Here is an 18,335-nt window from a genome sequence, read left to right on the forward strand (position 1 = left end):
GCCTCTAAACCAGGCCAGGAAATCTGGGGCCTGCTCAGTATTCTGAGCTCTTGCAGACCCCAGCTCCCTGCTAGCTCAGAGATGGAAACTAGAGAATTACTAGCTTTTAGCAAATGGAAGAATTAGAAAAACGTTAAGTCTCTAAATTTGAGCATTCAATGGTTCCAACTCCCCTTGACTGAAGCAAATCTGGTGAAATATAAACAGCTCTTTTTTAAAAAAGAAAAATTGAAGTAAGAAGCTGCTGAGGGAGGCCCTATTATTTAGAAATGCTGGTAGGGCTCAGGGAGGCAATGGTATCAGAACTGAGTCTCTCTGAATCCGGTAAGGTTTGACCCCTTCAAAATAACCAAACAAAGGCAGAGGCCACACTCGGACCTCAGGTATGGCCGGCTGGGTAAAGGGTCAGGGAACCGGACTTAGACCAAGGCCCTGAGATAACACAGGGAGACCATTTTCTCTGCAATGCACGCCATTATTCTTTCGCTTTAGCCTGGGATGTAGGGTGGAAGGAGATATTCGTGAAGACCACTCCCCAAGAGATTGAAATTATTCTAACTGTAAAATTTTGTCTGTTGATTGGAGCTTCAGTAGTGTTGTTCAAATCCATCCCTTTTGCTGATCCACACGAATATAAAGGCGGTGGTGTCCTTTCTCCCTTCCTAACCAAAGTCCCAGCAGGGATTTGTAAGCACGATGAAATCTGAAAAAAACAAATACCCCAGCAAAATGCTGAGATCTGAGTGTTTAACATTCCCTCGCACAAAGACAAATGCGTCTTCCGAAATGCTGCAGTCCAGGCGGGCCTCTTGACCAAAGAAAAGGGTTTTAAACAAGGAAAAACGGCTTGGTCTGGCATTCAACCGGCTGAGAGCTCAGAGGGCCGGCCAGGAGACGCTTTTAAGGCCTGGGGGCTCTCCCCAAGGGAGGCGGGCTGGGGAGGCTTCCGGGAGGCGGGCGCGTGGAGGAGAAACCCAGAACCGTTGTAAATATTCATGTCTGTGGGGGTGGGGGGAGGGTGTGCCCCTTCACCCCGCCTCTTCCAGCTGCACCCACCCCCCCCTTAGTGGGGGCGGGGGGCACAGCGGCTGTCCGACCGTCCTTGGACAAAGGTAATCTCCCCACATTTTTGTTCTTTGGTCACTTGACTTAGGGAGCCCATTCCGAAGACTTTTCAGGGAAGGGACAGGCTCTGGGTGTTTCCCTGCGTTTCTCCTCTTCTTTCGTTTCCTAAAAGAGCATAAATAATTAAAGTTTGGCAGCGAGGAAAAGCTTCCTTGCAGAACTGTATTGGCAATAAATGAAATGACTCAGAATCTCTTCCCCAGTCAGTTTTTACGAGAGCTGCCAGACAGTGTCTGTTCACGTTCTCCAGATACCAGGGGCGCCCTGACAAAGTTAAGGTCAAGTTAGTGTCTTATCTTGGGTGGTTCAAAATTACCGCATCGCGTCCGGGCGCTGCGCGGAAAGCTGCCACTCGTGGAGTTGCGGGCTGTGAAGACAGGGTCCGGTGCGCTCCCTGCGCTTCGACTGGGACCGCGCAGGCAAAGACGAGGCCACAGCCCCTGGATCTTCACGGTAGGTTTTCGAGCCGGACGCGCGGGTCGGGAGGCTGCGGTTTTCCTTGGATTTCAGGGTGAGGATGGAGGAGAAAGCTGAGGCCAAAGGGTGAAGCGGGCTGGGCCAAGAACGAAAGCCTTGGCTTGGGGGTGGGGGGTGGGGGTCCGCGCTAATGCGCAGAGAAGGGCCGGCCGCCCCCTTCCCCGTGCACCCATGCGCCGCTGCAGATGGCGCACCCTCCCCCGCCAAAGCGCGCCTCCAGCCCGAGCGCCGTCGCCATGTCGTTGAACTTGAATGGTTCGTCCTCCCCCATTTCCCTCTTTAACGGTCAGCAGGCTCCACTTTGGGGGCAGCGGGCTGCCTGCGCCCCACCCGTGCAGAGAGAAGGTGCCAGAATCTTGCGCACTTGCAGACACATAAAGAGCCAGCCGGGGGGCACCCCGCGACCCCTGCCCTGGGTCTTGAGCGGCCGCGGGGCTACTGTGCAGTGTCCGGGGAGCCATTTTAGGAGAGAGATCCTGGGGCGTCAACTCCGAGCCCGAAGGGGAGAGGTTTGGGCAAGAGATGGAGATGGGGAGGCAGACAAGTGTGCCAGCGGTCTAGGCTGAGGAGAACGGGGCGAGCTGGAATCTGGGCGAGGGTGCCAGCTATGTGGAGGGTGCATGCAAGGATGGGCAGTTCTTGGATGGGGGGTTTCTTGCTCTCCAGCCCCACCGACCTGTTTGCGCAGTGTTCGGAGGGAAGCTGAGGTGGGAGGGGGGCGGAGGAGAGAAAGTGGGAGGGAGAATGGGAGGGAGGAGATAACAGAGGAAGGGGGTAACATTGGTCGAAAAATAGATATGCGCTCTGATCACCCGCCTTTTCTCTGTCAGTCGGCATGGTGGGCAGAGCTCACCGCACGGGCACTGCGGCGACCGGGGCCAGGGAGGGAACCAGCCTCACAACCTGCACTGCCTGTCTCGGGCGCAGGGCTGAGGCCTGGGACCAATGCTGGGATTGATTGCCTAGCAGAGGAATCCTGGGGAGCGAGAGGCAACCTCCTGCCCTCAGTTCCGGGATTCGGGTTTGGGGAGCTTTTTGCTAAGAGACTGCTTTCACCTTTGGAAAACGCTGGCTTTCCTGAGGCTGAGCCCAGGCCTCGCCTGGACCCACCCACCCCCACCCCCCGGGCTAGAAAAGAGGGACGCAGCCGCCGCCGAGGAGAGTGAGGCCTTGGGGAGAGTGGATGGGGGGCCCTCAGAGTCCAGTGGAGAAGAGGGGCTTAAACCAGGAGGCAAGAGCGGCTGAGAGCCCGCCCCTCACCCCCAGAGCCAACGGACCTCCGGGGAGCCCGCAGTGGCCCTAGGGTGCTGCAGAAGCCTAGGGGACACGCGGCACGGATGCCTAGGCCTTGGCGGGGCTCCGACACAGGGAAGGAGCTGGATGTGAGGCTGGTTGGTCTTATCCAGGCCAGAAGGCAGAGAGGGTGAGACGGGCGGAGGCACCGGCGGTTTGTCTCTGCTTGCTTGCTTGCGGAAAAGCGGGAAGCCAGGCACCCTGAGAGTAGGACTCCAGATCCTTTTGTTCAGCAGACCCCCAAGCTTCTGGAGGGCCACGGGGTATCTCAGCTGGCTGAAGTCCCTCCTTGCTTTAGCACTGCAAGAGAAAAGGCGGAGAGGCGACAGGGAGAGAGATTGAGGCGGGGACACATAGCTGGGGCCAAGGAGGAGAGAGGATCAGGGGACCGAGTGAGCCAGCGGCAAGGATGGGAGAAAAGTAAGAGGAAGGAAGAAGAAAAAAGGAAACGGGGAAGTGAGAGGAGAGGACCGGAGAGACCAGTGAGAAGACGCAAGGGAGACAAGGAAGGAGAAAAGAGAAGGCGACAGGGCCGAGTGGGCACCGAGACCCTGGGCCGGGTGAGCGCCTGGTAGGCTTTTGGCGTGAGTGTTTTGAGGCTGGCATTCGCGCTCCGGATCGGCAGGAGAGAGAGCCAAGTTACTGCTCGGCGTGAGCGCCGGGCAGAGAAATATGTAAATCAGGGCTCCTGGCTCCCCGAGAGCGGCGCAATTACGCGCCTTGAACAAGAAGCAACAAGCTCCTGGCGGGCAAACTGAAGAGGGTGGCGGCGTCACGGGGGAGGGAGCGGCTGCAGGAAGGGGTGTAGGGGGTGGGACCCTCACACCCTCACACCTAGTCCCCTGTGCCTGGAGCCGGGGCTCCCCCTCCGCGCTCCGCTTCTTTCCCTTCCCCCTTCCTCCCCCTTCCTCCCCCTCCCTCCTCCTCCTTGCCGGCCTCAGTCCGCGTACTTAAAGCGGCGCGGGCAGGCGCGGGCGGGCGGCCCAGCCGGGCGGTGGCAGATGCACCCAGCAGTGGCAGCCGCCGGCGGCGCACAGGTGACCAGCCTGCGGCACAGCCTGGTCAGGGGGCGCCCGGGGAGAGCTGGCTGGAGAGGGAGGCCGATCTGCCCCCAGCGCGCGCGCGTCTCGGCGCCAGGAGCCGTCCCGGGGCGTGTTGGCGAGCTCTTGATATAGATATAAGGACATTTCTCTCCATGGCGTCACGTGACATAATTACCACCAGAATCAATCAAGATGAATTGCACGTCAGCGCCCGGTGGGGATTTTTGCTTAGTTGATCCTGGCCCAAGCCTCTTGTGCAATCGATGGCTCAGGTTGGCGGCGCGGGGAGCGGCCCGGGGCTCGCCGGCGCGCACGCCGCGGAGCCATGAACGACTTTGATGAGTGCGGCCCGAGCGCAGCCAGCATGTACCTGCCCGGCTGCGCCTACTATGTGGCCCCGTCGGACTTCGCCAGCAAGCCGTCGTTCCTGTCGCAACCGTCGTCCTGCCAGATGACTTTCCCCTACTCTTCCAACCTGGCGCCGCACGTCCAGCCCGTGCGCGAAGTGGCCTTCCGCGACTACGGCCTGGAGCGCGCCAAGTGGCCGTACCGCGGCGGCGGCGGCAGCGGCGGCGCAGGGGGCGGCGGCGGCGGGGGCGGCCCCGGCGGGGGCGGCAGTGGCGGCGCCGGGGGCTACGCTCCCTACTACGCGGCGGCTGCGGCGGCGGCGGCGGCGGCGGCTGCGGCCGAGGAGGCGGCCATGCAGCGCGAGCTGCTCCCGCCCGCGGGCCGCCGGCCGGACGTGCTCTTCAAGGCGCCGGAGCCGGTGTGCGCCGCGCCCGGGCCGCCGCACGGCCCTGCGGGCGCCGCCTCCAACTTCTACAGCGCCGTGGGCCGCAACGGCATCCTGCCGCAGGGCTTCGACCAGTTCTACGAGGCTGCGCCCGGGCCCCCGTTCGCCGGGCCGCAGCCCCCTCCGCCGCCCGCGCCGCCGCAGCCCGAGGGCGCCGCCGACAAGAGCGACCCCAAGACGGCGGCCGGTGGCGGCGGGGGAAGTCCCTGCGCCAAGACGACCCCCGGCTCGGAGCCCAAGGGGGCGGCAGAAGGCGGCGACGGCGAGGTGCCCCCGGGGGAGGCGGGGGCTGAGAAGAGCGGAGGCACAGGTAGGCACCGGCCGCGGGGTGGGCGGCAGGGCTTGGGGGCCGTGGGCGCGGGGGGGCGGAGGGGGCCTCCCTCTGCTTGCGCCGTTTTATGTGCTACTTTATAAGCGTTCGAAGGGGTTTATACATCCTATAAGATTTCCCTGGCCGTTGTAAAGCGTGTTTACGATAGGAAACCAATTTAGGTGGGCTTAAGGTAGACTTCGAGGAGGACATTAATCGCTGCAGAGAGCTTTCCCCCAGTTTTGTGCGTGGAGGCGTGTGTGTGTGGGGGGGTTCCTAGAGACCGTGGAGGGAGGTAGGAAGGGAGGGGAGATTTCAAGCCAATTTGTGAGTGTGGACACTCGAGCCTCCTGCTTTTAAAGGAGGTGGGGGTTGGGGAGAGTTTGATCCTTGAACTGGACTTTATCCAAGCCTCTGGCTGACGCACGCTGCTGGCTGGAGTCGAGTAGATGCCCGGCCCGCTGGTGTTTCTCTCCCTTCTGAGTCCAGCTTAGAGCCTGCCTCCCTCTCGCTCTCTGCTTTCCCACCTCGATGCCAGGCTGTGTGTGTGTGTGTGTGTATGTGTGTGTCGGGGCGTGAACACAGGTCCACGCCCGCACACTCTCCTGTGCCCGCCCATACATCATCCCCCACAACGCAGGCAGGGCCTTTCAGCCGCAGCAGGGACGTCCCCAACCGGCCGAGGCCTGGCCCTTGCGCGGCCCGAGCGGGCAGCCAGGGGTGGCAGGCAGTGGCCTCTCTCACCCCTTGGTCTCTTTAACTTGCAGTGGCCCCCCAGCGGTCTCGGAAAAAGCGCTGTCCCTACACCAAGTACCAGATCCGCGAACTGGAACGCGAGTTTTTCTTTAACGTGTACATAAACAAAGAGAAAAGACTCCAACTCTCTCGGATGCTCAACCTTACTGACCGGCAAGTCAAAATTTGGTTCCAGAATCGCAGGATGAAAGAAAAGAAACTGAACAGAGACCGTCTGCAGTATTTCACTGGAAACCCCTTATTTTGAGAGCTCCTGGAGCACCCCTCTCCCCTGAGCCCCACGCACCCACTCTCCTCCCCACCATCCTGCCCTGAGCAGGCCCAATGTCCTTGGGTTTAATGACGCCTCTTCTCTGTGGAACTCCACGATTCCTTCCCACGGTCAACTCGGGACCTCCCAGCGACCACTGCAGCCTGCGGACGAGGTCGGGGACTTGGCCGAACGGATCCTAATAAGGGGAAAATGGTAAATGCAAACGTCCCTTTACAATTTTACCGCCAATGTGCTGTTGTTCTTCCCTCTCTCTGAGCTCCCGTGGGGACGTTGTGGGATCTGTAGAGAGTTAGGCTGAGGGGCTGGAAGGCACTTGTTTTTGTTCTGAGTTTAAGGGACTGCATCTTTCCCCTTGGTGAGTGCAGATTATTTAAACTCTGGGAAATGTACCTTTGGTCTATCGTATCAAGGCATGAGTCACTGTCTTTTGTGTGAATAAATAGTTTCTAGTAAAATGGAGGTTATAGCTTCAATACACTGTATGAATTTTCCTCTTTGAAGAAGTTTAGTGTCTGATTAGGATATTTCTGTGGCCAGAACCTTCTCCCCCAAGCAACTGAAAATCAAGTGAAAAGCTTTTTAATCCCACTGAGATATGACTTGTCCTCTCCCATCCATTCTAAGCTACACTGGCATTAACAATCACTTTAGGGATGACTCTCTGAATGAAGATGTGACCCAGCCATGCTGGTGCTGCCTTATCCAGGCAATGAGGCTGGGACAGCAGAAACCTAAGAAACAAGTCTGCTTGCCCACCTCACCCCATCCTACACCCAGGGTAGTAAACTTGGAGTTCCTTTAAAAAACAACAACAACTGGGTAGGAGATCCAAATTCACTCTTAATAAGATGTCAAGGAGGCAGGGTCCCTTAAAAGAAGAAATAAAAACGAGAACCTTTCATTGAATCAAAACTAATTTTCTAAAGGGAAGGTATCAGGGGTGGAGAGGGCCTGGGTCTTTGCTGGTGTCACAGGGACTTGGAGCAGAGAAGGTCTCCCTCACTGCCCTGCCTTGGAAATAGGGCCCAGGACTGCAGACCACTTCTCACAGCATTTACCACTTCAAGTTAAAGAATGTGGTGGAGGCTGCACTGCACTTTATGTTGCAGGACCAGGCCAGGCTGTTTACAAAACCTTGAACTGTCTAGACAACACCATAAAAGCCAAAGTTCTAAACAGCTTAATTGGGTTATATTATACACCTTCTGGTGGGCCCAAAAGAGATTTCCGCAATGTGCAATAAACTGGAAGAGTGAGAAAAGCTTTTCTTTCTCTGAAAAGAGTGAAGTGAATCTTATGACTCTTAACCTCTCATAAGTCCAAAGTCAAAAAATAAATCCATGAGCTATACAGCACCGAATGCATCTTCCAAGGAGGCATGCATTTCCAAATGCAGAATTTTTTTTTTAATTATCAAAGCTTTTGGAAGGAAGGAAAAACATAAGTGCATAAGTGTATGCCTTTGAACTTCCAAAATGTCAAGGTCATCACCTTTAACCTTTCTGAATAATTAGGCGCCTTAAGGTTCTTCTGTGATATTCAACTGCCACCCACTCTCACACACACATGCTCACACACATCCAGAGCCCCACACACATTTATGACCACACAGAATCATATCCAGGGCTCACCATAAATCTAAGCAAATTCCTAATTTCAGGATCAATAACCTTAATTTCCCTTCAAACATTTGTGTAATTCAGTACCAATTGACTTCTTTTAAAAATACTGGTTATATTAAAATGTCTACCAGCATGCTTTTACTACAGCTAGGAAGTGCTGGTTTTTTGTTTTTGTTTTTGTTTTTTTTTTGCTGGGGTGGGGGGAGTCATAGATAGCAGTCCCTTAGCTCTAATGAAGAAACGCGATTTTGAAAGTAGGCATTTGAAAAAGAAAGTTCTGTTACAGACTTACTTCGTTATATTTGGGGAAAAAAAGAAGTCACCCTGTCAAATAAGTTACTGTACTTTCTATGATATGGAACAAAAGAAAATATATTTATATTGTTTCCAAAAGCGTCCCTCAACGTTTGGTTAAGGATGCGATAGAAACAAAGCCTACAATTGAATAATTTCGTTCAGAAGGGGACTCCTTTGTTTGGAATCCTAGGCATCCGTTACAATGTCAGTGCCCTAGTAATGTGATCATTCCAGGAGGCTAAAGCTAGTTTATTTTCTTCTCTCTCCATCTCTCTCTCTCTCTCGCTCGCTGGCTTGTTCTTTTTTAAATGCTGCGTCTAAATGTAGCAGCCTGTATGTCCACCACCTTAGTTAAGCCGAACCTAGAGATACCATTTCGCGTTTGCATGGCCTTGGAGAGCCACACGGGGGCGTGCTCACGTTCCAGAAGCCTCATTTGTCGGAGAGACCGCGGTACCATATCTTTCGGATACTGGATTCTAATATGCAATCTTAACCGGCTAGAAACCGCAAAGGTGTTTGCTTGCTGATTTGTTTGTTCTCAGCAGCCATGAGGTTGGGAAGTTGTATAAAGACGGAGGAACGTGAGCAGAATCATGAAATAAGAGATCACCTAATCGTTGTCTTCTTATAGATAAAGCTGTTGTAAAGAATACTTCGGTATAACCTGGTGGTGTCGAAGAGAGGTTTTTAAAAGACAAATATGTGCATTTCAAAAAAATAAGCCATGCCACTGCAAGTTAAATTATGGAAATAAATTTTCTTGGTTTGAGTATGGAGAGCGATAGGAAGGTAGGACCACCCCTGCCTAAAACCGCGTCCGCCTCGCACGCTCTCCGACCGCCTGGGGTGATTAAAAGGCTTTTGTTTAAGACAGATCAGGGCGCCGGCAACTTAGCTGAGTGTGGTCTCAGAAAAATGAGACGCGTCGAGACCTAGTGGGTCGTTCTGCGCCAGGGACCCCCCACCCCCACCCCCGGTGGTGCCTGGCGCTCGGGGCTGCCAGTATTGCCCGGGAGGCGCAGGCAGGACTGAGTTGGGGCTCCCGGCCGTACGGAGCTAGTGTGGCTGCGGGGAGCAGTAGACAGCCCCGGGGAACGTTTATACTTCAAGGCGTCGTGGAATGGAGTATGCATTTGAAGCAAACGGGGCTTTGCGTTTGACAGAACCCTGGCCACCCTTCCAAGCCGTCTGCTGGCCTTGAGCGTGAAGTTTGATTTTGGCACAAGCTCCTGAAAGCAGTTTTCTTTCCGTATGCCCTCCTCAACCTCATTCCCACCCCGAAAGCCCCCTGACATTGCGGAGGGCCTGTGCCACCATCCAAGATCCGAAAGAGAAGTTCCAAAATGAAAGGTGGCAGTCCCTTCTTTCCTGAAGTTCATCGTAAAGCTCACGCAACCCCGGAATTAGTGAGGACCTCCTCAACTTCGCTGTCTTTGCCCCCTCCCTCCCGGCCCCGGACTAAAGACTCTGGGTCCACCCCTGGGAGTTGGCATCGGCTTCAGCGGAGGCTGGGGGCCATGAGTCTCCCCACCCCATGGGAGGCGCCAGCCAGAGGCATTGATGTTCCCCGCGGGCACCCTGGCTCCTGCCTGTCTGACTGTGGGTCCAGCTTAGCTATTGTGAATCGACATTTCCCGGGGCCTAACCTGGGCCTCAGTCCAAGTGGGGTGAGAGTCCTCCTCCCCAAATGTCGTTGTGTTCCTCTTTAGCCAGCTCCAGCGGGGGCGCTTGTGGCCTTGGAGGGCCCCTTGGCCTTGGCTGGCAGCCTCTCCTAGACCACGAGTGCTCAGCAATCTGTAGTCCCTTTCCTCTCGACAGCGCCCAAGTTGAGTCTAAAAAAGACCGGGGAATTTGGTGAATTGGACCAGGACTTCTCCGGGCTGCAGACCTGACCTTTCTGGGATCATTCAGGGCATGTGGGGCTCATGGAGCATGGCCCCAGCATCTTGAGTCGCTGAGGTCTCAGAGCTTGAAGTGAAAGGAGATTGGGAGAAGTAAGAGTCTTTTGTGCCTGCAAAGGGAAGAGGTTCCTAGGCTGCTGGTCCTTTTGCACTGTCTCCCTAGACCCGTCTTTGCATTGGTAGCGGCTTCCCTGGCCTCCCCAGTTGCCCTTTTGTGTTCTTTTCACATTGGCTAGGAGGTGCACAGTGCAACCCAGAAGGATGCTTGGAGGAAGCAGCTTTTAAAATTTGTGCCCATCCACTCTGCCCCCCAAAATTGGCACATCTCTGAGCGGTCACTCAGGGCCCAAAATCAGTGGATCCCCAGGTCCACCCAGGCCCAGGGCCGCTGCCCTTCTTCCCGGTGACAGAAAACGCAGATGCAAGTCACTTCTTGATGACAAATGCTAATTTCTTGCTGAAGCGACCCTTTTAATTTTTCTCTGGAAAGAACTGTGCCAGGGAGAAGGATGTCTTAGTACAATTGTGGATATTCATCTCCTTTATGGTACAATATTGATTTATTATTAATGGTAACTGCTCCAACTGATCTAAAGATGATCGAAAACCGCAGCTATGTAGTTACATTAAATACTTGTAAGCAAAATAAAGCCTGGCCTTGGGAACCCAGCCTTTTCATTCCATTTTCTTTATCTTAGCCTTAGGGTCTTAGACAAAGTTTCCATCCTCAGATCATTCTCTTCCTTGTGTTGTTTCTATTTTGCTTGATTTTTATAATAAAATCCCTCCAAAATATTTCCAATTTCTGGCCTCAAGGAACTGGTCTGAAGATAAAAATTTGAAAAAGAATAAATAGAATTTTGTGATAATAGATTCAAAATTATATCTGATACACATTTCCCCCCACCTCCAGTGAGTGAAGATGACCTATTTAAAACCAAATCCAGTGTGGGAGTGACTTTGAGCCTGAAGGCGCAGGGAGCTGAAACAGAAAGGCTCCCCAAATTCAGGAGGCAGATGTCTTGGTTAACGGCAGTTATACCCCTTCGGTGAGGAATTGCTGGTTTTTAGCTTGGATGTTTTCTTCATGTATAAATAAAGATTATGAAAGGACATTTGATGGGCATAAAATTTGCGATTAGATTGAACACTCTCCCCTCTCGTGGGATAGGGAGAACTGGACAGCGGAGTTCCGGGCAGCTCCCTTGGCCGACATGCAAAGGGAGGACAGTACTGGAGCGCCAGGCTGGCGTCAGGGTGCCTGCCGAGAGCGTGTGGAGCGGGCACTTTGTCCAGCCCTGGGCACGCTTAGCTGTGGCTGAGATCATGATCTCCGCCTTGAGAGAAGGCAATTTTCGGGGTGCTAGTCTGCGGCTGTTAGCTTTGAACAGGACCTTAGCAGACTTGAGTCAAAAGTTGGGTTTTTTCCCTGCCTACCTCACTCCCCCACCCCCAAGCCTAAAAAACAGCCATCCCTGCCGAAGGTAATGTTTAAACCTCTGCTTCCTTAGCCGGCATCCCGCAGCCGGAGCAGTTAGAGGCGCCAGGCTTTTAACCTGACAATGATGTTGTATTTGAACAGCTGCGTAAAGGTTTAAAAGGTCTGTCTCATTGCCACCGAGGAGTTTTTTTAAAAGGGGTTATTGTTTGGGCGAGGGCACTCTGAGGGGACAGCCGAAGCGGTCCCAAGGCCGAAAATAATGTCCAACGACTTTTTCCACCAGGCCAGGGGAGATTCCTTTTGGGGAGGGGTGGACAAAGGGTTTGCTGGAAAAGGTTTTTGTGAAGGAGCGAGCGGGCTACTATGTCCACCAGTAGGCTGAGCATTGGGCTCCCCCCCAAAAAAGAGGCAAGGCAGAAACCCAGTTTGCCCACAAGTTCAGTCTCTGGGCCTGAAATCCAAGGCCAGCCCCTGTGACAGGAGTGTGGGGAGAAGAAAACACGGATGCCTCCCCAGACAGAGAACTGGTTTACGATCAGAGTTTCCGGGGCCCTTCTCCGCTCTGGATGCAGGAAAAGGGATTCAGGAAGCCTGAGAATGGCTCCAGTGCCCTGGCCTGGCCCCTCACCCGAGGCAAACCTTTGGAAATCAAGTTTAAAGCTCCCTGCTGCTGCCCCGAGGCCGCGGCTTCCGAAGGACTGCTCACCGCCTGCGACAGAGAACGAGGGAGGAAGTTGTTGAAGAAGTTTCTCATAAAACTCTGAGTTTCCATGGTGGTGATGGTGGTTGTTCTTTTAATGAGGTCGACCACAACCCCAGACCAAATCCTTTTTATGGAACTTTCCCTCACCAAAGGAAACAGAAGACTAAGGCTCTCCCACCTCCTTTTTTCCCTCTCTTCCCTTATCCAAACAGAACCTTCTCAAATAATTTTAGGAATTGCCCAAAACTGTAAAACTCAACTTCTGACAAAAGTATAGCTTTTAATATTTGACAATTTGTGTTAAAACAAAAATTGACCTTCTTGGTTAGTAGCGAGGGGGGAAAATCAATAGTATAATTTTCAATAATTCATAAAGCGAACGCCATTATGCTAAATCTTAACTATTAATCTTATCCTTTACAAAGTCTCGATTGATTTGTTAATAAAATATCTTCCCGTGTGCGGCAACAGCGGGTATAACTCTTTAAAAACCTTCAGAAGCAAGAAAATTACCAAGTAGCCCAAGAATGTAGATGAGAATTTTATTGATCGCCCTGATTCTTCTTAATATGTATTAATAAATTCCACAACCTTTTGTACCTTGCACTTGTCAAAAACCAATGCTTTTACAAAATCCATAAAAGGAAAACATATTTTTCTTTGCAGAAGAACCACATGACACCTTTGCATCACTCTCTCCCGCTTGGCCCAGTCAGTTTTCTAAAACTTGTGGAGTCTGAGGGTGAGAGTTTCCCCTTCCTAGAAAACATTCTTTTCTCTCTTCTTTCTTCCTTCCTCTTTGCCCTCTATTTTCAGGGCGTATGGGGAGGGAAACGTCGGTTTAGTTGGTTTAGTTCTTCCGCTGAGAACCCGGGGGTGGGGGAACGCTTTCGCGAACGCCGCGCTGCTGGCGAGGGACTGTCTCCGGGCTGAAAGCTCCAGCGGCCCGGCGCGCAGAGGTCGGGGTGTGGTTCCCCGAAGAGCCGAAGGCTCGAGTAGCCCACCGGGGCGCAGAGGCGCCGCGAGCTGGGGCGGGCTGGCGGGCCGAGGCAGAGGACAGCGCCGGGGCCGGGCCGGTCCTCGGGGCTCCGCGGGGCTGGTCAGCTGCGTGGCCTCTCGGCCCTCGCGGCCCTTCTCGACTCCACTCCCAGGATATCGTGGCCGCGTCTAAGGCGCCAGCGCTCTTTCCTGTGGACTCCTGGGGTGGGATGTCTCAGAGTCTGGGGATTCCAACTCACCTTCCCAGGCTGTCCGGGACAAAATGAACCAGGCTGGGCCCCCACCCACCGCCCTGGCCCCGGCCCTCTCGGGCGCCTTCTGCCTGGGTGTGTGCGGGGAGTGCTTCTGTGTGCTGGCGCCAGGGCGCCCGGGCTTCCCTCCCCGCGCGTGTCCTCCCGGAGATCCCTCGGGCCGAGCTTTTCCTTCCGCCCGCGGGGCGCAGAGGCTGGCGTGGGGGGACCCGAGTGGGGCGGGCAAGCAGAGCGAGCCCCGGGAGGCTGGCGGGCGGCGGGGAGCGCCGCGCAGGCTGTCTCCAGCGCGCACTATCGCGGGCGCGTAGTAGATGTCGCTGTTGTCCGCGCTTACGCGGCCGGCTGGCCGGGCTCTGGAGCACGTGACCTGCGAGGAGGCTGCAGCTCAAGGCCATTTTCAAATCTCATTGGCTTGGTTGTCATGTGGTCGGCAGAGGCATCCACAATTACACGGGGAATGTTTTCCTAGAGATGTCAGCCTACAAAGGACACAATCTCTCTTCTTCAAATTCCTCCCCAAAATGTCCTTTCCCAACAGCTCTCCTGCTGCTAATACTTTTTTAGTAGATTCCTTGATCAGTGCCTGCAGGAGTGACAGTTTTTATTCGAGCAGCGCCAGCATGTACATGCCACCACCTAGCGCAGACATGGGGACCTATGGAATGCAAACCTGTGGACTGCTCCCGTCTCTGGCCAAAAGAGAAGTGAACCACCAAAATATGGGTATGAATGTGCATCCTTATATACCTCAAGTAGACAGTTGGACAGACCCGAACAGATCTTGTCGAATAGAGCAACCTGTTACACAGCAAGTCCCCACTTGCTCCTTCACCACCAACATTAAGGAAGAATCCAATTGCTGCATGTATTCTGATAAGCGCAACAAACTCATTTCTGCTGAGGTCCCTTCGTACCAGAGGCTGGTCCCTGAGTCCTGTCCCGTTGAGAACCCCGAGGTTCCTGTCCCTGGATATTTTAGACTGAGTCAGACCTACGCCACCGGGAAAACCCAAGAGTACAATAACAGCCCCGAAGGCAGCTCCACAGTCATGCTCCAGCTCAACCCTCGCGGCGCGGCCAAGCCGCAGCTCTCGGCCGCCCAGCTGCAGATGGAAAAGAAGATGAACGAGCCAGCGAGTGGCCAGGAGCCCACCAAAGTCTCCCAGGTGGAGAGCCCCGAAGCCAAGGGCGGCCTTCCGGAAGAGAGGAGCTGCTTGGCAGAGGTCTCCGTGTCCAGTCCCGAAGTACAGGAGAAGGAAAGCAAAGGTCGGTATGAGCAGAGTTGTCACCCCAGCGGGGCGCGCAGCCCCGGAACCGGCAGAGAGAGGGAACACCCGGGTGCCCAGTGCGGAACCAGCAGCCTGGGGCCCCGACTGGCAGGTGCCTCTCCTCCCATCTTTTAGAGGGGCAATCTTAATCCCGAGATGGTTTCCGCTTCTGCCGCGCTGCCCTGACCCTCCTGGCTAGTCCTGGGGCCATGCTGATGGCGCCCGGGCAGAGGAAGGGCTTGCCGGGTTTATTTTTCCTGAGCTAGACCTGAAATGCAACAAAAGAGCGCAAATGAGACCTGCGGCTGGTAAACGCGGCCCCAGAACCTCCTTTCTCCCGCTCAGATTTGCAGTCCCAGCCATGCCTTTCACTCAATGATGATTTTAAGGTGGTCCAAGGTACCGTGTTCGTGTTCAAGTGTATGCACCCCGCATCCTGCGAGTTTGGGGACAGCAAGGGGAACGAGATGGCTGGACCAGTTGGTGCTTGGGCTGGAGAACAGGGCTCCCTGCCTCTGCGGGGCTAGGTAACCTTGGCTTTGTCTGGGAAAAGTGCCGAAAGCTTTGCGGTCCTTTTGCAAAGGGGGCAAAGGCAGAAGGGGGGAGAATGGAGTGTGCATGGCCCACCCGGCAGGGCCAGCCTTAGGGCTGGATAGGGCAAAGAGCCAGGGGCTCTGGCTTTTCTGCCCCTGGTCCTCTGCCCCAGGGCTCAGAGTTGGGCCACAGCAAGGAGCTACATTTCTCATTTCTGGGAGAATGCTTTTGTGTGGGGGCAAGAAAGCACAAGAATTCAGGAAACTCTGGGGCATACAATGATGCCCAGGCAGGGCGGAGAAGGTGTACTCGGTTCCTCTGGTATCTTTTGAAAGAGAATTGGTACCTATAAGCCTGGCTGTGGGGCTCCCTGCCTGCCTGGGAGAAGTGGGGAAGAAGTGGCAGGTTTGGGGATCTGAGGCAGCAGTGGGATCTGTAGGCTTGTCAGACTCTGGTTTGCTTCTTCCACTCTAGCCCTGTTGTGAGATGATCATTTAGAACGTTGCTGGTGAGATCCTGAAAGTTCACTATTGTACTAATATTTTGTGCAGGTCAGAAAGTAGAGAAAGAGAGAGAGAACGCTGACACAGACGGCAAGAATACCCACCCATTTGTGTCATTTGGGGTTCTTTAACTAACCTGGCATCATTTACAAATATCTTTCAGGGCCCACCTCATGTGAGTAATGTTTAATGCAAGCATTTCCCAAAGCAGCCTGGCTGCCAGCGGGGTCATGGCCAAGGGTAAATTTGAACAGATTGAGAGAAAAAAATTCTTGATTTTTTTTTCTTCTTCTCCCTTTAATTTTGTTAGAGGAAATCAAGTCTGATACTCCAACCAGCAATTGGCTCACTGCAAAGAGTGGCAGAAAGAAGAGGTGCCCTTACACTAAGCACCAAACGCTGGAATTAGAAAAAGAGTTCTTGTTCAATATGTACCTCACCCGCGAGCGCCGCCTAGAGATCAGTAAGAGCGTTAACCTCACCGACAGGCAGGTCAAGATTTGGTTTCAAAACCGCCGAATGAAACTCAAGAAGATGAGCCGAGAGAACCGGATCCGAGAACTGACCGCCAACCTCACCTTCTCTTAGGTCCGAGGCCCGTCAGAGGCTAGGATCGGAGAGGGGCGCCGAGTTCCAGGGCCGAGTGCTGGAGGACTGGGAAGGCGGAAACAAAACCTTCAATGCTCTTTGTTTTTTGAAAAAAAAATTTTTTTTTTCCTGCTAGAATGTGACTTTGGGGTCATTCTGTTCGTGCTGCAAGTGATCTGTAATCCCTATGAGTATATATATATATATATATATATATATAAAACTAGCACGTGTAATTTATTATTTTTTTTTCATCGTAATGCAGGGTAACTATTACTGCGCATTTTCATTTGGCTCTTAACTTATTGGAACTGTAGAGCATCCATCAATCCACTCGTCCATCCAGCAATGTGACTTTTTCATGTTTTTCCTAACACAAAAGGTCTGTGTGTGTGGTTAGTCCATGAGCTCATGGCGTTTTGAATACATCCAGTACTTAAAAGTACTTAAATTACATATATATTTAAAAAGATTAAAACCCACAAGCTTTGGGGGGAGGGGGACTTAAAAAGCACATTACAATGTATCTTTTTGCAAATGAGTTTAGCAGTTGTCCTTGGTGAGATGGAATATTGACTGACTTTGCCTTGTAGCCTTTCCCTTGTGGTGCATCTGTGGTTTGGTAGAAGTACAACAGCAACCTGTCCTTTCTGTGCATGTTCTGGTCGCATGTATAATGCAATAAACTCTGGAAACGAGTGCACTCCCTCTGCTTTCTGAAATGGAAATATGTTGTGGTGGAGATGAAAGACTTTGGTGAGATTATCTTCCTGTTAAACTGCTTGTTTGGGGCAGTTTGTGGGCGTGGTAGAGAGTAGGGGAAGGGATATGGGAGAGGAAAGCTGAAGGGGGCCTTTGGTGCTGAAATTTGGCAGTGGTGGGGGAGTGATAATCCAGGCTGTGCCTGCTGTTTTCCTAGTTGGGAAGAAGGAGGGTCCTGTCTCCCCTCCCCTCATGATAGTAACATAATTGATTTGTCAGTGGATGTGAACTTTCCACTAGCCTGAGCCTGGTAAGTAAACCTGTGCCCAAACCGCATTTTCCTCGCAGCTCCCCATTTGTGTGTTTTCCTCTCTTTGGTTTTGGTCGTGTTATTTTTAATGATTTCAGTGGAGTCTTGGTGATTTCTAGCTGGTGTGCCATCGTCAGGGACTAGATCGAAATCAGTCTTGCCCACCTGGAAGCCGCGGGGCCTCCATTACAGGAGCAAAGACAAGCAGCAGCTTAGCATTGCATCGGATCCATTTCTGCTCCCCTGTTCTTATCCCTACCCCCATCCCAAGCACAAGATAGCCAGGCCACAGTGAAGCCAAGGATGAGTGAGTTTTCTCATCCCACTTTGCCCTGGTTTCCTTGTGGAAGGATTTTATGCTCAGTCATTACCTTTTGTTGGCCTACATGAAAAAAAAAAAATTTAAAGGAAGGAAAGGGTTTCACCAGTTAATTCTCCCTTCATTTAATTACAAACTGCTGATTGGAGCCATTGTATCTGGGAGGCAAGAAAATGTACGAAGGGTGACGGAAAGAATCTGCAGATGAACATGACTTCCCATGAAGTCCAATATCCCAGTTGTTACCATGGCACAGAAAACTCCAGCTATCTTGTCCCTGTGTGTGAGTGTACACACAGATAGATGGACAGATAGAAAGATTGACTGATGGATTGCAGGATCCTCAGCCCACAAGAGTCTGGACTTTTCTAGTCCTGCCAGGGAGAAGAGGAGAGGCCTTGGGGGGATCAGCTGACAGAGAATTCGTTACCCCAGGTTGTGCTGTGGTTTCAAAAGGTCTCCAGCAGACTCAAGCAGCTTCCTTGACAAATCCTGATTTGTCAAAGGGCAAATGAAAATGACAAATCCTTTTCGTGTCCCCCCCATTTTCCCCTAAAAACAATCCATTTAAGGGGGGGGTCCTCAGCCTTAAAACCCTTGACCAAGAGTTCTTGGGAGAATCAGTAATTATTCAGAGTTTTAAACTTCCTGCCGAAAACAGAGATTATTTTCCAGGTCCAAGGCAGAACCCTTTAGGGGAGCCATTTCCTAGGGTGGAAGATGGATGGTATCAATGCCAGGTTGGGAACACTGGAATAGATCTGCCCAGACCTCCATTGGTTGGGCAGGAGAAGGAAGGCAATTTTAGCTTCTCAGTTTACCT

The 18,335-nt window shown here is 53.1% G+C and overlaps 2 protein-coding genes across 2 annotated transcripts; both read left to right on the top strand.

Annotated features, from left to right (window-relative positions):
• The first annotated feature begins 3,888 nt into the window (after positions 1-3,888).
• On the top strand, positions 3,889-16,039 carry HOXD11 (homeobox D11). The gene is made up of 3 exons (XM_055396990.1): positions 3,889-5,041; positions 5,809-6,263; positions 15,904-16,039. The coding sequence occupies exons 1-2, from the start codon at positions 4,264-4,266 to the stop codon at positions 6,042-6,044; spliced, it is 1,014 nt and encodes a 337-aa protein (XP_055252965.1). The 5' UTR covers positions 3,889-4,263; the 3' UTR covers positions 6,045-6,263; positions 15,904-16,039.
• Positions 13,243-16,874, top strand: HOXD10 (homeobox D10). The gene is made up of 2 exons (XM_055396989.2): positions 13,243-14,554; positions 15,904-16,874. Exons 1-2 carry the CDS (start codon positions 13,600-13,602, stop codon positions 16,179-16,181), a joined length of 1,233 nt encoding a protein of 410 aa, XP_055252964.1. The 5' UTR covers positions 13,243-13,599; the 3' UTR covers positions 16,182-16,874.
• Positions 16,875-18,335: the final 1,461 nt, after the last annotated feature.

Source organism: Moschus berezovskii, chromosome 2, assembly GCF_049115385.1.
Source record: "Moschus berezovskii isolate FMDL1 chromosome 2, NW_MosBer_1.0, whole genome shotgun sequence".
NCBI classification, from domain to species: domain Eukaryota; kingdom Metazoa; phylum Chordata; class Mammalia; order Artiodactyla; family Moschidae; genus Moschus; species Moschus berezovskii.

Excerpts from the sequence above, each read along its gene's own strand:
- HOXD11 (XM_055396990.1), top strand. The coding sequence starts at position 4,264 with ATGAACGACTTTGATGAGTGCGGCCCGAGCGCAGCCAGCATGTACCTG. Across the intron at positions 5,042-5,808 it reads TGAGAAGAGCGGAGGCACAG|TGGCCCCCCAGCGGTCTCGG; the intron begins GTAGGCACCGGC and ends TTTAACTTGCAG.
- HOXD10 (XM_055396989.2), top strand. The coding sequence starts at position 13,600 with ATGTCGCTGTTGTCCGCGCTTACGCGGCCGGCTGGCCGGGCTCTGGAG. Across the intron at positions 14,555-15,903 it reads ACAGGAGAAGGAAAGCAAAG|AGGAAATCAAGTCTGATACT; the intron begins GTCGGTATGAGC and ends TAATTTTGTTAG.